The sequence below is a fragment of the Acipenser ruthenus genome, chromosome 10 (genome assembly GCF_902713425.1).
Source record: "Acipenser ruthenus chromosome 10, fAciRut3.2 maternal haplotype, whole genome shotgun sequence".
In the NCBI taxonomy this organism is placed as follows: Eukaryota; Metazoa; Chordata; class Actinopteri; order Acipenseriformes; family Acipenseridae; genus Acipenser; species Acipenser ruthenus.
In genome coordinates this window covers 38886109-38904765 of record NC_081198.1, presented here as the reverse complement: position 1 = coordinate 38904765, position 18657 = coordinate 38886109, and the positions used below count along the sequence as shown (strand labels likewise).

General features: G+C 35.5%; 1 protein-coding gene across 7 annotated transcripts in view; it reads left to right on the top strand.

Annotated features, from left to right (window-relative positions):
• Nucleotides 1–17121, top strand: part of znf385b (zinc finger protein 385B) — an 85427-nt gene extending 68306 nt beyond the window's left edge. For all 7 annotated transcript variants that reach the window (XM_059032198.1, XM_059032196.1, XM_059032195.1 and 4 more), the window contains 6 exons: nucleotides 563–673; nucleotides 11279–11420; nucleotides 12554–12871; nucleotides 14986–15167; nucleotides 15548–15649; nucleotides 16180–17121. In XM_059032198.1, the coding sequence (XP_058888181.1) occupies nucleotides 563–673; nucleotides 11279–11420; nucleotides 12554–12871; nucleotides 14986–15167; nucleotides 15548–15649; nucleotides 16180–16392 (1068 nt within the window). In that variant the 3' untranslated portion in view covers nucleotides 16393–17121. The remainder of the gene's footprint in view (nucleotides 1–562; nucleotides 674–11278; nucleotides 11421–12553; nucleotides 12872–14985; nucleotides 15168–15547; nucleotides 15650–16179) is intronic.
• The last annotated feature ends 1536 nt before the right edge of the window (nucleotides 17122–18657 follow it).

Sequence of the window (18657 nt, the reverse complement as noted above, 5' to 3'; positions counted from 1 at the left end):
TATTTCTGTACCACTGCCCTGTATCCTTGTTTTTTTCATGTCAAAAAGCGGTCTGATGATGTTTACCTAACAAAATTAGCAAATAGCATGTAGAAATTGCAAATGTTAATACATTCAGTTGTATCTTTATCACATCAATGCCAAAACACAATTTGTTGTTTACCAAGTCATTTTTTATTTAAAATGCAGATGGATTCTGTGAATTATGTATTGTCTGTAATTAAAAATACTAGGTTGGTTTGTATAACCATAATAATTTAATGGAACTGTTTTAACATTTTTTTTTTTTTTTAAGCTTGTGAGCATTTTATTGCAGGTCTGGTCCTGTCTTGAAGATTTATATTAGTCTTTTATTTTACTTTCACAAAGGGCTGTCCATATTCTGTTGCTTTTAACCATTATAATCAACAGTGTTTCCATTATAGTGCTTTTTTTTTTTTTTTTTTTTTACATATGCAAGCTTTAAACCTCTCAGTGGTCTTTTAAGCTGACATCAAATCTCTCTAATAAATGCTCAACTAGACTTTGTATTAAGTGTTCTGTTCTGATGTTTGACCTCCAGATGGATCCTGTACAGAAGGCAGTAATTAACCACACTTTCGGAGTGTCTAGTCCTCCTCCGAAGAAGCAAGTTATTTCCTGCAACGTATGCCAGCTTCGTTTTAATTCAGATGTGAGTACAATATGCTTACTGGGGGGTTGCTTACTACTCTTGTTTTGCTGTATTGAGCTTATCATTTTCGTATACCATTTATACATTTTGTTTTCCCCCACATCCACCTTGCGTGAAGGTTCAAATTAAGTGATCTGAGGCACATATGTTAGCCAACCAAATTAAAACAATCAATATCACTCTTATATTTGGCTTTGGGTGTTCACTTTCGTTTAGTATTAAAGCTTTTATGATCAATTTATAAGGCAACAAATAATCGTCACTGGTCTCATCATCTGAACATGTTTAATGAACTTACATTTTTAACTTTCAAACTTGACAGGTAGAAAGGGAATGATGGATACAATGCTGTAATGACCCTGTATTCGAAACTCAGGGTGGATGTCATTCTTTAGAATCGCTTAATGAGGATTAAAATGGTAATTCATCACTTAAGTAATTGCTGTGTTTCCTGGGATGGTGCCTCAACAGTAAAATGCACTTAAAAGAATTGTGCCCTTAGTCTGAAATTCAAATATATTTTTTCTCCAGTAACTGGAATGAACTGTGTCTAAAAAGATGTTACTCATAGTGCATAGTTTATTTTGTAAACAAATCTCTATATGTAATCATTTAAACATGTTCTTGAAGTTTTTACATAACTTCGAGTGTCAGGGATGTGTTTATGGGTCGCAGTGCACTGACATGCCTTGAAGTATACATGCTAGTGGCCTATAAATAAATACAGGCTATGAGTGTCAAGTGTATTGAATCCAGGCAAGGGTATTAATCTTTGAGTCAGTTGGCACAGCTTAGGAAAACATGAGGGAATGCATCATTATAACAAAGCCTGTTCTGCAGTGCCAGTATTCTTTTGTTCCCGGTCTTGGCATGCAACTGCTCCTGATTGGAAAATGAATGCTGATTTGGTAGATTCTTTTTTTTATCATCCCTAACTGTCTCTATGCATTTTAAGATTTAAAGAACAAATTGAGAACATTTTAATTCAGGTGGTAAAATGCAATGCATGTATTACACAGAGCAATTGAGGTGACCAATTAGTATAAGTAGACTGTTTACAGAGTTGTACATGTTTTAGGTTAATTGTTTGGAGGCACTATAATTAAATACCATGTTTTCTTGTTTGCTTTTCTTTTGGCATTTAATTTACGATGGACAGTAGCAGTGGCATTGAGCACAGTTACTCAAACCCTCCCACTGTGAACTTTCATTCCTTAGAATGAATAAATAAGAGGAAGAAGACAGTTGGAGAGTTCTGTAGTCTAAAGTGTTGGAGAACCAGAGAATAATAAAAAAATAACATAATTCAATATGTTCTAAAACTTTTTTCATTTCAGTGTAACCTTCATAAAGCTGTAGCTATATAAAGTACCTGAGAGCTTTTTTGTTCTTACCTGCTAAAATAATCTCTCTTTCTTGTTTGTGAAAATTGAAACATGTAATTGAATCACCTTCATCTTGGAGAACTGTTATTTCATTATGTCATTCTCACTTGGCACACAGTACCAGGAGTGGGTAGCATGTGGTGTTTGCATCGACTCCCCTGAGCTTTGATGAAGCCTTACATGAAAGACAAAGCCTCCTGCTGTTGTTTTCCATTGGAAGTTTATGACACAAGTTTTACCGGACAGTTTAACATACTGTCTAGCCAACAGGTACAATTATAGGCCGCCACGGATCAAATTAGCTTAACTGATCTATCAATCGACAGATATTGAGCGTGGAAACAAGAGTACATTATTAGTCTTTCTGTGCATGCACAACAAAATCAGTTTTAATATAATTAATCTAATCTAAAAATATTCATCAAGACTTTCAATGAAGGTCACGTTTTCTATAATTAAAGGTATTCATTGCTTGAGTGAGGGAATGTATTGAAGCAGATAGAAGGTAATTAAAAACACAAATCTACAAATGTAACATTCTGCTTTACTAGAGACTAATGGCAATATTATACAGTAAACCTTTAAAACTGTAAACTTTTAAACTGTGCAGTTGGAGAAATTAGTCATTTTAATGTTGGACAGTAGACATTATTTGAACTATATTAAGTGTAGTAACTAAGGTTTTAATATCAATGTTCCCTTAATTACCTAACTTTTCACTGACCCCCTTTGGGTTTAGTTCAGTTTTCTATTAGGTGTACTTAAATGGACTTAATATCATGGTTTCATAACATTATTTTTTTTATTTATTGTCCTGTTCTGTTTATTTCTTTGTTTCTCTATTGTTTCTTCTTAGATCATTAAAAAAAGTATCTTAACCATGTTTGATCACAATTGTAAAAGCAGACCCTGAGATGTACAATATGCACAACTCTAAGGGACAAATGCATCACCAGAGACTTGCATCCCCAAGAAGGGTGGTAATTAAAGCTTGGGAAAGTCTTGGGTACTGCATCTGTAGCTTTGATTAATCAATTTATCACTATTATTATTATTATTATTATTTATTTCTTAGCAGATGCCCTTATCCAGGGCGACTTACAATCGTAAGCAAAAACATTTCAAGTGTTACAATACAAGTAATACAATAAGAGCAAGAAATACAATAACATTTGTTCAAGCAAAGTACAAGTGTGACAAACCACAATTCAATAATACAGCAGATAATAGTGATAGTTACATCAGGATATGATTAAATAGTGATAGTTACATCAGGATATGATTAGATACAAAGTACTACAGGTTAAACACTTGGCAGATTACAGTATTCTGAAGTACAGGGTTAAATGCAGTAAAATAAGGGGGCAGATAAGAGCAAAATAAAGCACATTTAAATGAAGGGTGATAGTGTCCCAGGATACAACAGAGGAGTTCTACAGGTGTATTACTAGTATTGCGGTACATGCCATACAGGGGGACATTTATTTTGTTTTGTTCTTTTAAAAGTGCTAGCAACAACCTGGAGTTGAGGACAAGGATTTCTGACTTATGATTCTGATTGTTATGTTGTACTCTTCCGCTGCACTTCATATTTTATGCCAGCAGCATTAAAAATATATTTTTTTAATTGTGCAATTACCCTGCAGGCAAAACCACAGCCAATTCAAGTGCCAGGTCCATGAAATGTATTTTCTGATAGTGTATTTTTAAATCTAACTTTCAGATATCCTCTTTGTTGATTTATATATATATATATATATAAGTTTACATGACTATCTGCAGTATTACATATTGTGAAATACCTGCAGTGCCTAAAATAGAATACACTGTACCTCGCATGACTGATGAATATGCCATGCAACTAGAATCACTGACATGTTGTCTGTAATACAGTATATTAAACTGCATCACCCTGTTGACAACCTGCAGTCACAATGATCAAGACATCTGATTTCCCAATGCACAAATGACTGATGTTTCATTCGGATTTGTGTAAAAAGTGATGGTTCAATGGGCCACTCTGGAGAACAGACTTTTGCATCCAACTTCCCTAAAGGAATACAACACATTTATATAGTAAATCTAGTCCTTTATTACAGGTATAAAAGAATATATATATTTGAAAATATGTACACACTGCAATAAAAAAAAAAATATATAATCTCTACGCATTGAACTACAGTATGTTACATGTAGCTCTGCTTAACTGTTGTGTAGCATGTTTAAAGTATTTAATACTCATGTCACTATTATGAAAGAGGTTTAACCTTATTTGCAGTTGAGCAAAAAAAAATGTTTCCAAAGAATTTACAGAGATATATTGTAAGCTGTTAGAGTTACAACCCTCCACAGCAGCAAAATACTGCCCTCCCACACGCTAGTCTCAAATGCACTGAAAAACACCCCATTCCACCCTCGGTTTGATTTTTTCATTGTTATAGAAGAGCGCGATTTTTTACCGCAGAGCATCAACTTCAGACAGTGAGTCTACAGATTTGAATATGACTGGAAAACAACAGGAGGGCCAAAAACATGAAAAATACGATGAGGCTTTGAGGACTGAGGACTCCTGCAAGGAATATATGCCCGACTTTCTCTCCTGGAATTCTGGTTCAGTGTCAAGAGTGAACATCCTCCACTTTCAACACGTGCCTTAAAAGTGATAGTGCTATTTGCCAGCACTTATTTGCGTGAAGCTGGATTCTCCGCACTTGTATGTATCAAGTCTCGGAATCAAACCACCATGGATGTAACATCAGAAATTAGATGTGCAGTTTCAATCACACCGCCAGATTTTGAGAAGCGGTGTCACAACATGCAAGCCCACGTGTCACAGTAGACTTAGTGAGTACATTAAATAATGTTTTAATGTGTTGGTTGCTATGTTTTTTGGTTGCTTTCTTGCTTTAGTTGCTTTCTGGGGTCACGTACATTTTTAAGTCCCAAAATGATGCTGTGCAGGAAAAAAAGTTTGGGAACCTCTGCTCTACAGTATAAAACATCAATATGCAATCGAGGTACATGGGAAATTAATCATTTATTGTATTCCATTCTTGCACAGCACTTAAGGCTTTGGTACACTTTTTATCAACTAGACAGTGTCTTAGCAGAGCAGTTGTATGAAAGGAAGAATTTATGAAATAGGGATTCTGGTAGTTATTGACTTTCGCTGATGGATTTTAATGGCTACTACATCTCCAACTGCTTGTAAACACCAGCTTTATAAGCCGTTGTTTGCCAAGTCTTGTTCAGGCTCCTGCCAAGTGATAAATTGCAAATCTGTTCTGAGTTTGATATTACAAAACTGTATGTAAGGCCAAGCCATTTAATGAAATGCTACAGTGTATATACTCAACTCTCACAGCCAGGGTTGGACAATAGTTGTGATATTGTGATCCTATTCCTTTGTCCTTTTTTTGTTTGATGTAAAAACAGTCTAGCCAGTTATAAAAGTATCCCTGTCTCTATGAATAGAATGCTAAAGTCATTACAGAAGCTATATGTCAATACACCCTCCCAGACAAATTTTACTGTATGCTTGGATAACATTTATTTTAATCAAATGCTAAGCTCTGTATTCATTCAGAGGTTCTTGTTTTGATAACACACTAGGTGTATTTTTTGTATTAGCCTTAAGAGCTCATTCCTTTAGCCAGGTGTGGAAAAAGTGTTCAAACGTGTTACTTGAGTAAAAGTACTGTTACTTGGGAAAAAATGTAATTAAATAAAAGTCAAAGTATCCTTCTAGAAAACTACTTGAGTAAAAGTACAAAAGGATCATATCTTAAGAGTACTCAAGTATCAGAAGTAAAAAGTAGCTGCCTTTAAATTCTACCCATGGAAATCTGCTGTTACCGTGAGTTACACACCAAGTATATTTATCAGGGTGCAGTACTATTTTACACACACCTATACTAATGTACAATACTAAATCTCAAATCAGGAATTTAAATTTTAGTCACAACCTTTATCCATAAATAAAACACAATTCATGAAACAATTCTAGGATCAAATGTTAAAAATGTGAAATCCTGTTTTGAAACTGCTTGTAGATTCCCATTACTCTTCTAAACTATTAAATGCATCCTCTGCAGCTAAACAAGAGGGACCACAATAAACACAGATGAGTCCAATTATTCAAAAGCAGTATCTTCTTCTTCGTTGGGGGTTTTGTTGTGTTTGTTGATTGGTTATTTTAAAAATCAAAATGGTCTGTGGTTGGGCATCAACATACTATGTCAGGTGAACCTTTTTTTTAGCTGGAGTGCCCAAAGTCAGATTTTATATATAAAACTCCCAACGAAGAAGAAGATACTGCTTTTGAATAATTTGACTCATCTGTGTTTATTGTGGTCTCTCTTGTTGAGCTGTGGAGGATACATTTAGTAGTAAATGCCAAAGGTGCCAATGATTAAGGGGATGTAAAACGTTATACAGGGTAAACGGTAACTTTTTGAAACAATATTTATAATCGATTTTTTTTGTAATTAAGTTTTTATCGAGCACATACCAACAAAATGTTTTAATATTGCAGTATTGCTACACTACAGTGAAATGCATAAATCACATTTAATCACATTTGGAAATGTTAATGCTAAACTACATTAAAAGAAACCATCACAATGCAATACATATAATAAGTTTGCTCATTTGGCGTGCCCTGGCCATATTGTTAGTTTTTTTGTTTGCAATTGCACACAACCATTGCTGCTGTATCTTAATTTTTTTCAACTGTGATATATTTACTTCCTTAAACTGCTTTTAAATGTTGTAAAATAACTAGTAGTAGATAATATACTTTGTGGCATTGTGTTTTTTTTTTTGTTTGTTTGTTTTTTTTGGAAAAAGATAGCTGTGGTTGTCTTCATACTGTGGGAGAAAAGCAGGTTGTAAAAAATTCTCAAAAAAAAACAAAAAAAAACAAACGTCTCAAAATAAATTGCCTCTGATATGAGTACATTTGTGGATAGGCTATTCGATTTTTTTCAACATAGTTTGACACCTGCCTCTCCCCCATAGTGTCAAGATTATATTAAAACAAACAGCATCAAACTTTGTCTGAGATAAAAGTACTGTATGTGACAGTGAATATATTTTCACTGGGAATATGTCATTCAGGGTTTTCTAGGCTCCCCGACTCTGACAATTTTAAATTGTGTTGGAGTGTGAAGTACGAATAGTACAGGAGATAACGGTAAGCAAAATTACTCCTCCCCGGACCCCGCGAGCCCTGCTGACACATCCATAGCTGACCACAATTACATATGGACAGACTTACTGTTTTTGTCTGCTTCCTCCTGGCCCCAGAGTGCAGCACAACAGCATAAAGCAGCCATAAACATTTGAAAAGAACATTCAGATAATAACGGCTACAGTTAGCACTGCTCAATTACTTGGGGGCGGGGCTGTCCTTGCAAATCAAACTGACTGGCTTTCTAAAGTGTCACTCAGCTCTGATTTGCGGCCGGGGGAAAAAAACAACAACCAGCAAACAGCTGCTGACTTGGCGTGGCAAAAAAAAAAAAAGACTCTGCATGCCACGCGTGCCATAGGTTCGCCATCCCCGTACTGTCATCAAAGCGAGCAGACACTTTGCGCATGTGGCTCTGCTTTACCCAATCAGAATCCTGGCCAGCCCAAAGAGTCAGTGTGCTGAAAGAACGAGTAACAAGATGCTTCTGGAAAATGTAGTGGAGTAAAAAGTATAGTGTTTTCTAAACAAACATACTTGAGTAAAAGTAAAAGTATCCCAAAAATAAAGTACTAAGTCAAGTACAGATCCTGAAAACCAATACTTAAGTAGTTACTTTCCACCCTTGCCTTTAGCATACTCGGTTCCTCCAGCAGTCTTTTCCTTTTCAAATAAAATTAATTATCAAAATTAGGAGAAAGGTCAAAGAATGAGAGCTAAGGAAATGGACTATCCCTGGCAAACATTCTATGAGATATTATCTTATCGCCTGTTAGCTGTGCCGTCTGAAATATGTTGAATACCACCATGCCTTTAAATTAAACCAACCTAACAAGCCGACAAGGGAAGTCCACATAAACCGTAATGTTTTTATTAAAGATGAATGCTACCTAACGCATTGGATTTAGCGAAGAGCGTGTAACTCCAGTAATAGAAGCCTGAAAAAATGCTATGTTTTAAATAATGCTTGGCTAGTTTGTTTGAGTTTGCAGTTTGAGTGTGCTATGCTACCTGAGAGTTTTATTATCAAGCTGTTTGACTTTTAAATGTGATACAGCCTTGTCCGAAAGGCATTTGAAGATTGAAAGGTAACAAGATAAGAAGAGCTGAGATGCAGTGATGACTACTTTCCAGGTTAAGGTTTCCAGCAGCAATTAGCTACAATGAGGTATGATTAATTTAAAAAGTGATCATTTCTTTCCAGATAAGAGGATAATCTGTAGCCTCAGGGGATACTGATGGACGAAGATAGAAGTCTAAGAAGGTTAGAGTGGATAAAGTCAGTCTTCTACAAACCCCAAAGAAAGGCAAAATAAACTGAATTAGATTTATTTTTTTAATTGCTGTCAGATTTTTAAAACTGCACGAGTTACAAAAAAAGTATACATGTTTCAAATAAAAACAAACTTCATCAATGGTTTAATATAGAACTGTAAAGAGCAAAATACATTGCAGAAAGGCAATACCATATTTAAATGCACTGTTACATGTTTCTGTTATAGTTACTGTCATGCAATCCAAAGCAGACTAGGAAAGGAAGTCTGAACTCGTTTAGATCAAGGCCAAAATAATCAGTCCTGATAAAGAGAAAAGACCCTTAAAAACTAGCTCAACAGTGACCTGAGATTGTGATTGGAAGTTTATGTCAACACGATTACTATTCTAGCTGTGGACACAATTGAGAGAGCGTGCATTTAGATTGAAAAAAGCGAAAGGCCAATACTTTTGACAGTTGGTGTAAATACACAGGACATTCATGTGGCTTAATTGGCTCATTGATTGTGGAGTGCCAGTGATTTAGCAGAAGAGGCTCTGCTGAGTGCCTAGGAGTCTGTCTAGTTAGAACTGGGGGATATAAATGGGTTTCAACATTTTGCCATTACTTGTTGAGAGAAAGATTATTTGATAGATACCTATCGTGACAGTGCAGGAACTGTTTAAAGCACAGTATATACAGGGTGATTAGAAAGTTAATTTACCACTTTGATGTGGTAAACTTACCTGCTAATCACTCTACTTTAGTGTAGTGCCTAGACTTTTGTAAATGGGGACTGAAAAAGATAAATAAACTAATTCCAGTGGTGTTTTAATTAATCTTTTTTAATTCTGTAGTACAGTAAGCATCTAAAGAAGCTATAATAGTGTATGGATTTGTTTGTTTTTAACAGGTCTCATGTACAATAGATGAGGAGGGAATGGAGTGAAACACAGGCAGTAGTAGGGTAATACTGATATTGCAGGCAGCATTTTTGCAAATATCAGCAGAAAGGCTTACTAGCTCTCGATGGGCAAGTAAGTCTTTCTCTCGAGTGCGCTTACACCTCCTTTGTTGTAGTATTTTACCTGTGCAAACAATGTATTAAGAGAGCATGTACTCATTTTTACATTTATGGATCTACTGTGATCCTTTAAATTTCCCCCAAACCTCTGCTTTTTATTACAATATCATAGAGCAACACAATGTTTTTAAAGAGCCAGTATGCTTCAGTCATGTAAATATAACCACATATTTCCTAAATGGGAAAATTTATGGTATTCCTATAAAAGGTTTCAACAAAGAATTCAACCAAGTTGAAAGCTTACTGCATACTGCCTCTTTAAACTAGGAAAGTGATACAATCAGTATATACTTTATAGTTTGATGTATGGTGCTGTTGTATATGAATATGTTCAGTTATGTTTTTGTCACTTGAATGAATAGTTTAGCTCTTAAGGTGACTGATGGTGCAATCAACCTTTGTAGTGGTTAAAGAAACACAAGTTTAGCTTTGTGTTCTCTTGTCTTGCTTGTGCCATTTCTGCATACTGTTTGCATATTCATAACCTGCTTCACTTGACAAAGTGAGCCACACCCAGTGTTCCTAGTTATGATTTAGTCTTATGTCTTTGATACTGCTTTGTATGTATCAACACAAGTTCTCATACAGAATTGTATTTAGAACCTGTAGCACTGTGCTCTTTGTAGTCACTTTGTGTCATTACATAGTAGCATGCTTTTTTTCTCTGACTTATCCTTGTTTGAATAAACAAATCATGATATTAACTGTGGGAGTTAATATATTTCTTTCAATAGAGGCACCCTAAAATGACAAGTTTTAACAAAATACCACACCGAAATAATTATTGTTATTTTTTCATCTCTACATCTGCTGTTTTGTTTAGATCTTCTTGTGTGGCAGATGGGGCTGTTTAAACCTGACCCATTATTTTCATGTCAGTTATGATTTAATGCTGCCGCAGTTGACGGAGTCTACAATACATTTCATATTGCATTGTTTTGAAGCAAATAAGAGAAGTGGAGCTGCAGTGCTGATAGATTTGCTGCAATGAAATTCCAAACATAACTTTGAAAGCCATTCTATAATAAATAAGGCAATCGTGAACTATTTCCTTAACATACACCTCCTGAAAATAAAATAGTAAAAAAAAACTGAAGCATAGCTCTGAGATGTATGAGTTTATTGATCTGAATAACGTTGTCAGTTGAATATATATAGTGTTAGAAAATTAAAGTTTATTCCCTAAATACTGTACACAATACAAAACCAAGCCCTCTGACAGTGATTTAATATAACCTTCCATGATCAAAACAACACTGTGTTAATATGATTATTTGTTGATATAAAATCTGACACCTTTTAGAGTAATTTACATGGTAACAAAAGTTTTTAAATTGCACACTGGCACCTGGTTAGAGCACGTGCTTTACTATGCATAATTGAAGTGATTTCTTACAACAAGGTTAGTTAGTCTTACTCATTTTCATTTAAAACCTTTTAATTTTAAGTTGTTTTTCAGCAAATTTCTATGCCAATAGCAGACAACTTTTTTAAAATAAAACTATCAGAATGTTGCATACGCACAGTAGCATAGCAGATACACTTTTTTATATCCATTTTAAAAGATTCTTGTATTACAAATATGTATGGTGGCCGCTATTGAAAGTTTTCTTCTGTATTGTCACCCATGACGTATGTAACAGTGTGAGGAATGAGCCTGATCGCATGGTTCATTTGTTCTCCTTTGTAGAGCCAAGCCGAGGCACACTACAAAGGCACTAAACATGCCAAGAAGCTCAAAGCACAGGAGTCCCCGAAAAATAAGCAGAAAACTGCTTCTACCAAGGCCAGCGCAAAGACCATCGCCACTTCCAACAACTTGGACAAACCAGGTTAATAGCAACTTTTTGTTCTTGTTCAAATCTGCCTCTGTCCCCTACATTTTCTGGGTCTCTGTGGTGTAATTGCATGCTGGTTCCCATCGCTCATCATTGGCATGTGTTTGTTTTTTTTGTTTTGCTTTGTTTTGTATCCCCAGTCCTGAATAATGCTTTACCATATCGAATGCTGGTTGTTATGAGGATTGTATTTTAGTTTAATAAAAAATGTTACATGTTTGTTATTTTTGCATCAAAAGCCCTGAAGGATTGATGGAAATCCCACGTAGCTGAAAAAAAAAATGATCCATTAAAGTCTAATAATATAGAAATGTATGTTTTGTAACCATGCACAGGCTTGCATGCATCATTCATTTCTGCAATAATATCATTTTAGTTTGTTAGTATTAGTCAGTTCAGACTTACCACAGTAGACCAATCACATCTGTAAAGCCAGAACGATCTTGTGTTATAACTAGGGCTTCTTTTCGGTTTTTATTAATTTCATTTTTCAGTGCTTATTTTTAGCTATTTTTGTGGGGGGGGGGGGGTTCAGGCCTTTCGCTTTTTATATACTGTATGAAATGATTGTTTTCGGTTACTTTCCAAAACACATTCTTCTGGAGTTTTTGTGTGTAGGAATTTTACATCCCACCACAATTTGCAATTCTGTTTTAGCCTCCATTCCTAATTCTAATCTCGTTAGAAATGTAGGAATTTGCTGCCACTCAGTAGTTGGGGTGGATTTGAAGTATTCAGAATGAATCAATGATAGATACAAGTCAGGAAGGAGGGGTATTGCGTAGCAGCACTAGTTAATGCATTTAAAAAAAAAGATTCTAGTAGGTTTTTCTTTTTTTTTTTTTAAATGGGAAAGGGGTGAAGTCAACGTGAATTGAGTAACCATTTCCCGTGTTTTCCGGCGTTTATTGGCTACACATTGGTTTCTTTTTTTTTGTATCAGGTGTTTTATCGTTTTTTATCTGTTAAATCCCCAAATCAGAAGCCCTGGTTACACAGCATGAAGTACGATAATTCCAGTTCCTGGTCAATCCATGAAATGCTAGTGACCTTCAAAGAGAATTTAGTTTCCAGAATCTCATTATTTATTTTATTATCCTAACCATGGATGTTTTTTTTTTTCTCAGGAATAAAAGTGGGGCCCAATAGCACTGCTAAAGCTGTCCCTCCTTTGGTTGTTGCCCCACCTCTGATCGCTGCCCCACCTCCGATCTCTGCCCCTCCTTTGGTTGCTGCTCCACTGTTGGTTCACAATGTGTCTAAACCTGCCCCCGAAGCATCAACAATGGCAGCTGCTCCCACTGAAGCAATACTGAGTGTAATGAAGAATGGAGATGGTCCTGCACCTACAGAATCTGAAGAGGAGAAAGCAAAGAAGCTCCTTTACTGTTCGCTATGTAAAGTAGCTGTCAACTCCCTGTCACAGCTGGAGGCACACAACACAGGTTGGTAGTGCTATGCTACTGAAAAAAGGTGTAACCAACCCTGTAGCCACTCAAGGGTATTGCTCGGAAACAGCTGGGGCTAGCAAATTCTAGTTGGCTCGACCTACCACTTGACATGGTATATGACTGATATGGGGTCTAATGGTTTCTTTTTACCTTGATAAAATATGCACTTACATGTATCTTTTTTTAACCAAAAATATACATTTATGTTGTGACATAGCAGACAGGATGAACAACTGGAATGTAGGATACTGTAGTGTACCATTCTGTAGTATGTACATTTTACTCTTTGTTGTTAATCAAGCAATGTGGCCAGGCTTCCCAATGGTCTGTTAATAAAAAGATAAAATACAAGTTTACACACCTACTGGGCAGTGAGTGTGAAAGTAGACAATTACAGGGCAAGCTTAATTTTAAAAAGCAGTTGAGTGTGTTATCGAGCTATATAAATATATATGGCCTCTATATATACAAAAGAGCGCTAAACTTTATGGTGTATAATAATTGTAATTACTGTGCACGTTAATTATTTCCATATTATTATTGCAATTTTATTAATTGGCACGCAGAATAGTGGATATATTATGGTGCACACTAATTGTATTGTGCCATACTATGGTAATCAGAATGAATAGGTGATTTGTATCTTAATGCATGATAATGTATTTAAGTGAGGCACCCCACTCTGAATAATGAGATGAGTTTCATTCACACCGTATTTACTAAAGGGAGATACTTGTATTGTGCTCATTTAAAGAATGCGAAATTAGTTTGTTTGGACACCAGGCTTTAACCACTGATAGGCGCGCTATTTAAGCTATTTTTTTCTGGCCTGAAAACTAGTGATGTGCAGTTTGATTCTTTTTACTGGCTCGATTAATTTGATTGATTCAGTTTAGTGAATCAATTCAACAGATTTGCTCGTTTTGATTCACGGATTCACGAACGAAATAAATACATTTTGCTAAATTACTTGATTGTGAAATTTGTTTGAATGGAAAAATCTGGCAGCAAAGGCCGTTTAAGTTAAGACTGTTCACTTACATATATATATACACACACACATCGTAATGTACGTGAATGTACGTGAAAATGTCTATATAAATTGTATGTAGGCCAATATACTCAAATATACTACTTCAGTCCAGTGCGCTATTTGATTAGCTTTTTACTACCTCTGTGAGCTGTGATTGGCTTAATGGGAATGTCACTCATACAATGCAGACTGCACATGTTGAATATGCGTGTTATATTAGAGTTGTTTTAAATAATTCCAAAACTATACATTACATCGATGCAATTTTAAAGTAATTGGACATATGTAATGTGTGTGTGTGTGTTTGTGTGTGTGTGTGTATATATTTTAAACTGTTATTCAGCTTTAACTGCAACCTATTTACACAAAAAAGCTCCGCTAAAGTTCACAGGGAATGATATTAAATTTCCCACAGAGGACAGGTTTACAGGACGTGTGCTATTGATTGTACTCACATAGCACTGCAATGCAGACAAGGAAGAAAATTGAGGCTACGTCTCATAAATCAATAATTCTCGAATAAGCAGAACAAAAAGAAAAATATGCCATTGCACAGCATTACTTTTATTGTATATGCATTAAAGGAGAAAGGGAAAAGTGTTTTATTTTTTTAATCGGAATACATGTTAAAATTAAAAGGTAAGCAGTGCAGTTTCACTTTACGTTGCCTCTGCCTGTTCCCCTGCTGAGTGCTGTGTCTGTTGATCGCTCATTTTCGGTCAGTGTAAGCCACCTCCACCTTCACAATAAGCTACTGACCAAAAGATACGCCTGGACTGCTGGGGCTTTTGATATCACGGTGGTCACAGGTAAGTCTCTGACATTATCATGCACATTTAAATTATTGATTACAATACATGTAGTGTGCACGGTATGGAATGTAAATTAGCTAAATACTGTGCATGTAAATTAATGCGTTCTCTGTTGGGGCACTAAATTTCGATTTATCGTGTATGTTCAGCTCACTACTTTAAGTGCGTGCTAACTCCAAATTTAGCGCCCTTTTGTAAATGAGGCCCATAGAGTGTAATTGATGATGAATGTAAAAGTAACTGAATGTTTGTTTCAAATACAGGTTCAAAGCACAAAACGATGCTGGAAGCTCAAAATGGAGCTGGTCCTATCAAGGCATACCCTAGACCTGCATCCAAACTCAAAGTTCAGACAAGCATTGTTAAAGGGTCAGGACTGCAGAACAAGACGTTCCATTGTGAAATCTGTGATGTTCATGTCAATTCTGAAATCCAGCTGAAACAGGTACAATTACAAAAAATATATACTTAAAGAAAATTACAGTGTGGTCAAGTTAATGTTTATTTTGCCATTATAATTGTTCTTAATTATCATGTAATACAGTTACAGTTGGCATGTTTAGGTCACCAGCATATTTTACCCTAGTGGCTCTTTTCTATATTTGCCTAATTTCAGGCATTCAGTCTTGCTCAGGCTTGCTTAGAGTCTGGCGAATTAGTTAAACATGCCCTATACAGGTAGCAGAAACAGAAGTTAATGATCATGGGGATAATAAACATATAAATAAATATATTATGAACATGCACAGAGTATAAGGCATGATTAAGTGTCAGAAATGCAGAACATGTTCAATGGGTTTTTTACTCCTTTTTTCTTCATTACAGCACATTTCCAGTAGAAGACACAAGGACAGAGTAGCTGGCAAACCCATGAAACCCAAATACAGTCCCTATAATAAACAGCAACGCAGCTCAAATGTTTTGGCAGTAAGTGTTCTTATATTTCTTTGTAAAATAAATAAATAAATAAATAAAATGTATGACATCCTAATGGGGGAAAAATAAGGTAATTTCACCCTTTTAAAATTCCACGTTTTACTTCATCCCAGATTCACAGCTGCTTGGACAGATGGCCCAGTAAGGAAAATGACTTGCTTCTTAGAGAAATAAATAGATGGCAGGTCTTTTGTCTTCCAGTGTTCTGTTTTATCTTTTGGACCACATTGCCTCTTGATTTACAATTTAATTCTCTTTATTCATATTATGATTTTATTTTTGCCAATCACACTTTTAAACCATAATTAAGATAAGGACAGATTATACCGAAATACTCAAACTGTGCTTGTAATTGCTTTGTTCAGCTTTTATTTTGGCAATAATAGCACACTCCAGATAAACTGGCTTGTCTATTTTTAGCCTTAAAGAACATAACAAAAGATGAAACCTGCCTGTGATATTTTGAACAATATTGTGCCTTTTGTATGTAATATTACAACTGTTTTCTTTTTCAATCCCAGGCCAAACTTGCATTCCAAAAGGACCTAGTCAAGCCATTGGCCCCTACATTTCTTTCACCTTCATTTTCACCTGCAGCCGTATCATCTCTCTCTCTTCACCCCCAGCCCAATACTGCACTCTTTCAGACTTCTGCATTACCAGCATCTTTCTTCAGGGCAGCACCAGGGCCAATCCGTCCAACAGCAGGATCAATCCTCTTTGCACCATATTGATTCTTTGACATGACAATAAAAGCAAAGGAGAAGTAAATCTTGCACAAGCTTAAGCGATCCTTGCTTTGACCTAGCGGGGCTATGGAGTGTATACAACTGAGCAGTGTATTTCAACATGGGTGGATACATGGATTTACAAGCTTCGAACAAAGGCTGTATTTTTCATTGTTTACTCTTAACATCTGTATCTAAAGAGGTATTTGTACTTACAAAATGAGTTTTTACAGTTCTGGATGTCTCAATCAAAAGGAATTGAATCTAAAAAAGAGAGTATTGAACTGCTTCCTGGCTGACTTGAACATACCATGGTCTTCCTTATCAATAAAACAGGCATCTCCAGCCACAGATTTTATACCAGTATGTGGATCACATCTCAATAACGGACGGTATACGATTTTAAACATGTCTTGATGTTGTCAGGGATTGTATTATGCTGTTTTAGGCCTCTGTACTGTTGTGTATTGTGTAGTAAATTAGATGTATCATGTCTAATTTAAAGCTTAAAGCTTTTTTATGCTCATCTAACAGCTGCCTACTTTGTGTTCATACGTTTTTATGCTTCCTTGTTCTTTGTACGTGTTACTTTAAAAAATAATAACCTAGATGGCCGTAAAATGTCATCTCACCATCAGTATATTTTCATTGTATTTTTGTTTGTTTTTAAGTTATTTGGTAGCTTCCTCACTGGGTTTGTTGCTGAACATTGCTATGCATTTTTCAAAGGAAAAATGTGCTTAGAAAATTGCATATACCATTTGTCATGCCAGTTATTTGGCAGGGAAATCACGAGCCTTTCATTTTCATGTCGTTTTAAAAGAATCCTTAATTTGTAATGGTGCTGCATTACTCTGTGGCCCTTTGATGCAATAATGTACAGAACATTAGATATTTATATTTAAAATTGTGTCTTTAATGTTTACCTAACATGTTGCAATACCACCTGTCTCAGAGGGGCAGTGGATATGTAGTGAACAGATGAAATTATTTGTATTTTTAGAATTTAAAAAAAGCAATCTGCACCACAATAATAAAAACAATAAAGTATATGTTTATTATATTCAGTGAAGTAATGTTTCATGTGTAATTATGTAAGACAGAAAAGTCTGTGTACATTTGACATGTACCTTTTTCAATAAAAAATAAGTTAAAATGCACTATAGTGATATTATATACTACTCTTTCCAGTGAAATGTGAAAGAAGACCAGCTGTCTCAACAGTGGCAATCACTGACCAGATTTGTCCATAATATATTTAAAGCTGCAGGACTCCGTCCCAAATGAAATTATTTTGACAGTCTCATGCACCTGTCAAAGCAGCCATGCCAGTTTAAGAAAAACTAGAATGTCTGTTTGTTACCATAATTTAATTTCATGGGAGGAGAGTCTATAACTGTACATTTAACCTATAAGGTTACAATTAATTTACAAATAACAAGGGTTCTACCTGTAGAACAATATTTGAGGGAGGGCTAATTTTTCTTTTATATAATTAACTTCTGCAGTCTTCCCAAGATCAATTTGAATAGACTTACCTTTCCTGGATGTTCCCACAGACCCTGAACTATGATACGTGATTAGATTTGCATTCACATGCTTCAATTTCATCTAAATGCAAGGGGCAGTGATGTCTGGTACAGTTCTGTTACAGACTGTGGTCCCTGCAGGTGAGCTGATGTGAAATGTTAACTAATCATGCAAGCAAGCAGACTCTCACTTGGGAACTGCATGTTCCTAATGGTGCCAATTGCTGCCCTGCCTACATGCTGTTATATAAAGGTATGCTAAAACACTGAAAAGTGGTATTTAACACTTAACCGATTACATCAGATTAAGTTAGGGAAGCTTGTTGAGATATTTTGAATGTCTTAAAAGGTGCCTACAAAAAAAAAGAAAGAAAAATGCCATTGGTATGAGAAAAAGTGGGAATTTAACATAAAAGTATGAACTGTTCATTAAAGCCTTGGCGATGGAGAACCTAAGATACTTGAATGGTAATTAAAATGTGACTCAAGGTTTGATGTAGTGGAAGTGATCCCTTCTTCAGAATGTCCTTGCTAAGTAAGTCAAGGGAGGTTGCTTTTTTGCTGACAGTTTCTTGAGATTTCTAAGCTGCAGTGATTGCAGTCTTTCTGGGACCATTCCTTCAGTTTGCTTGCAGTTTTCCTTCAAAGTTGCTTTGATGTATTTCCTTTCTGCTTCAAAAATATTTTGTATGCTTATCCTGATTAGGATTTTTTTTTTGTTCTAGGTGAGGGAGATTAACTC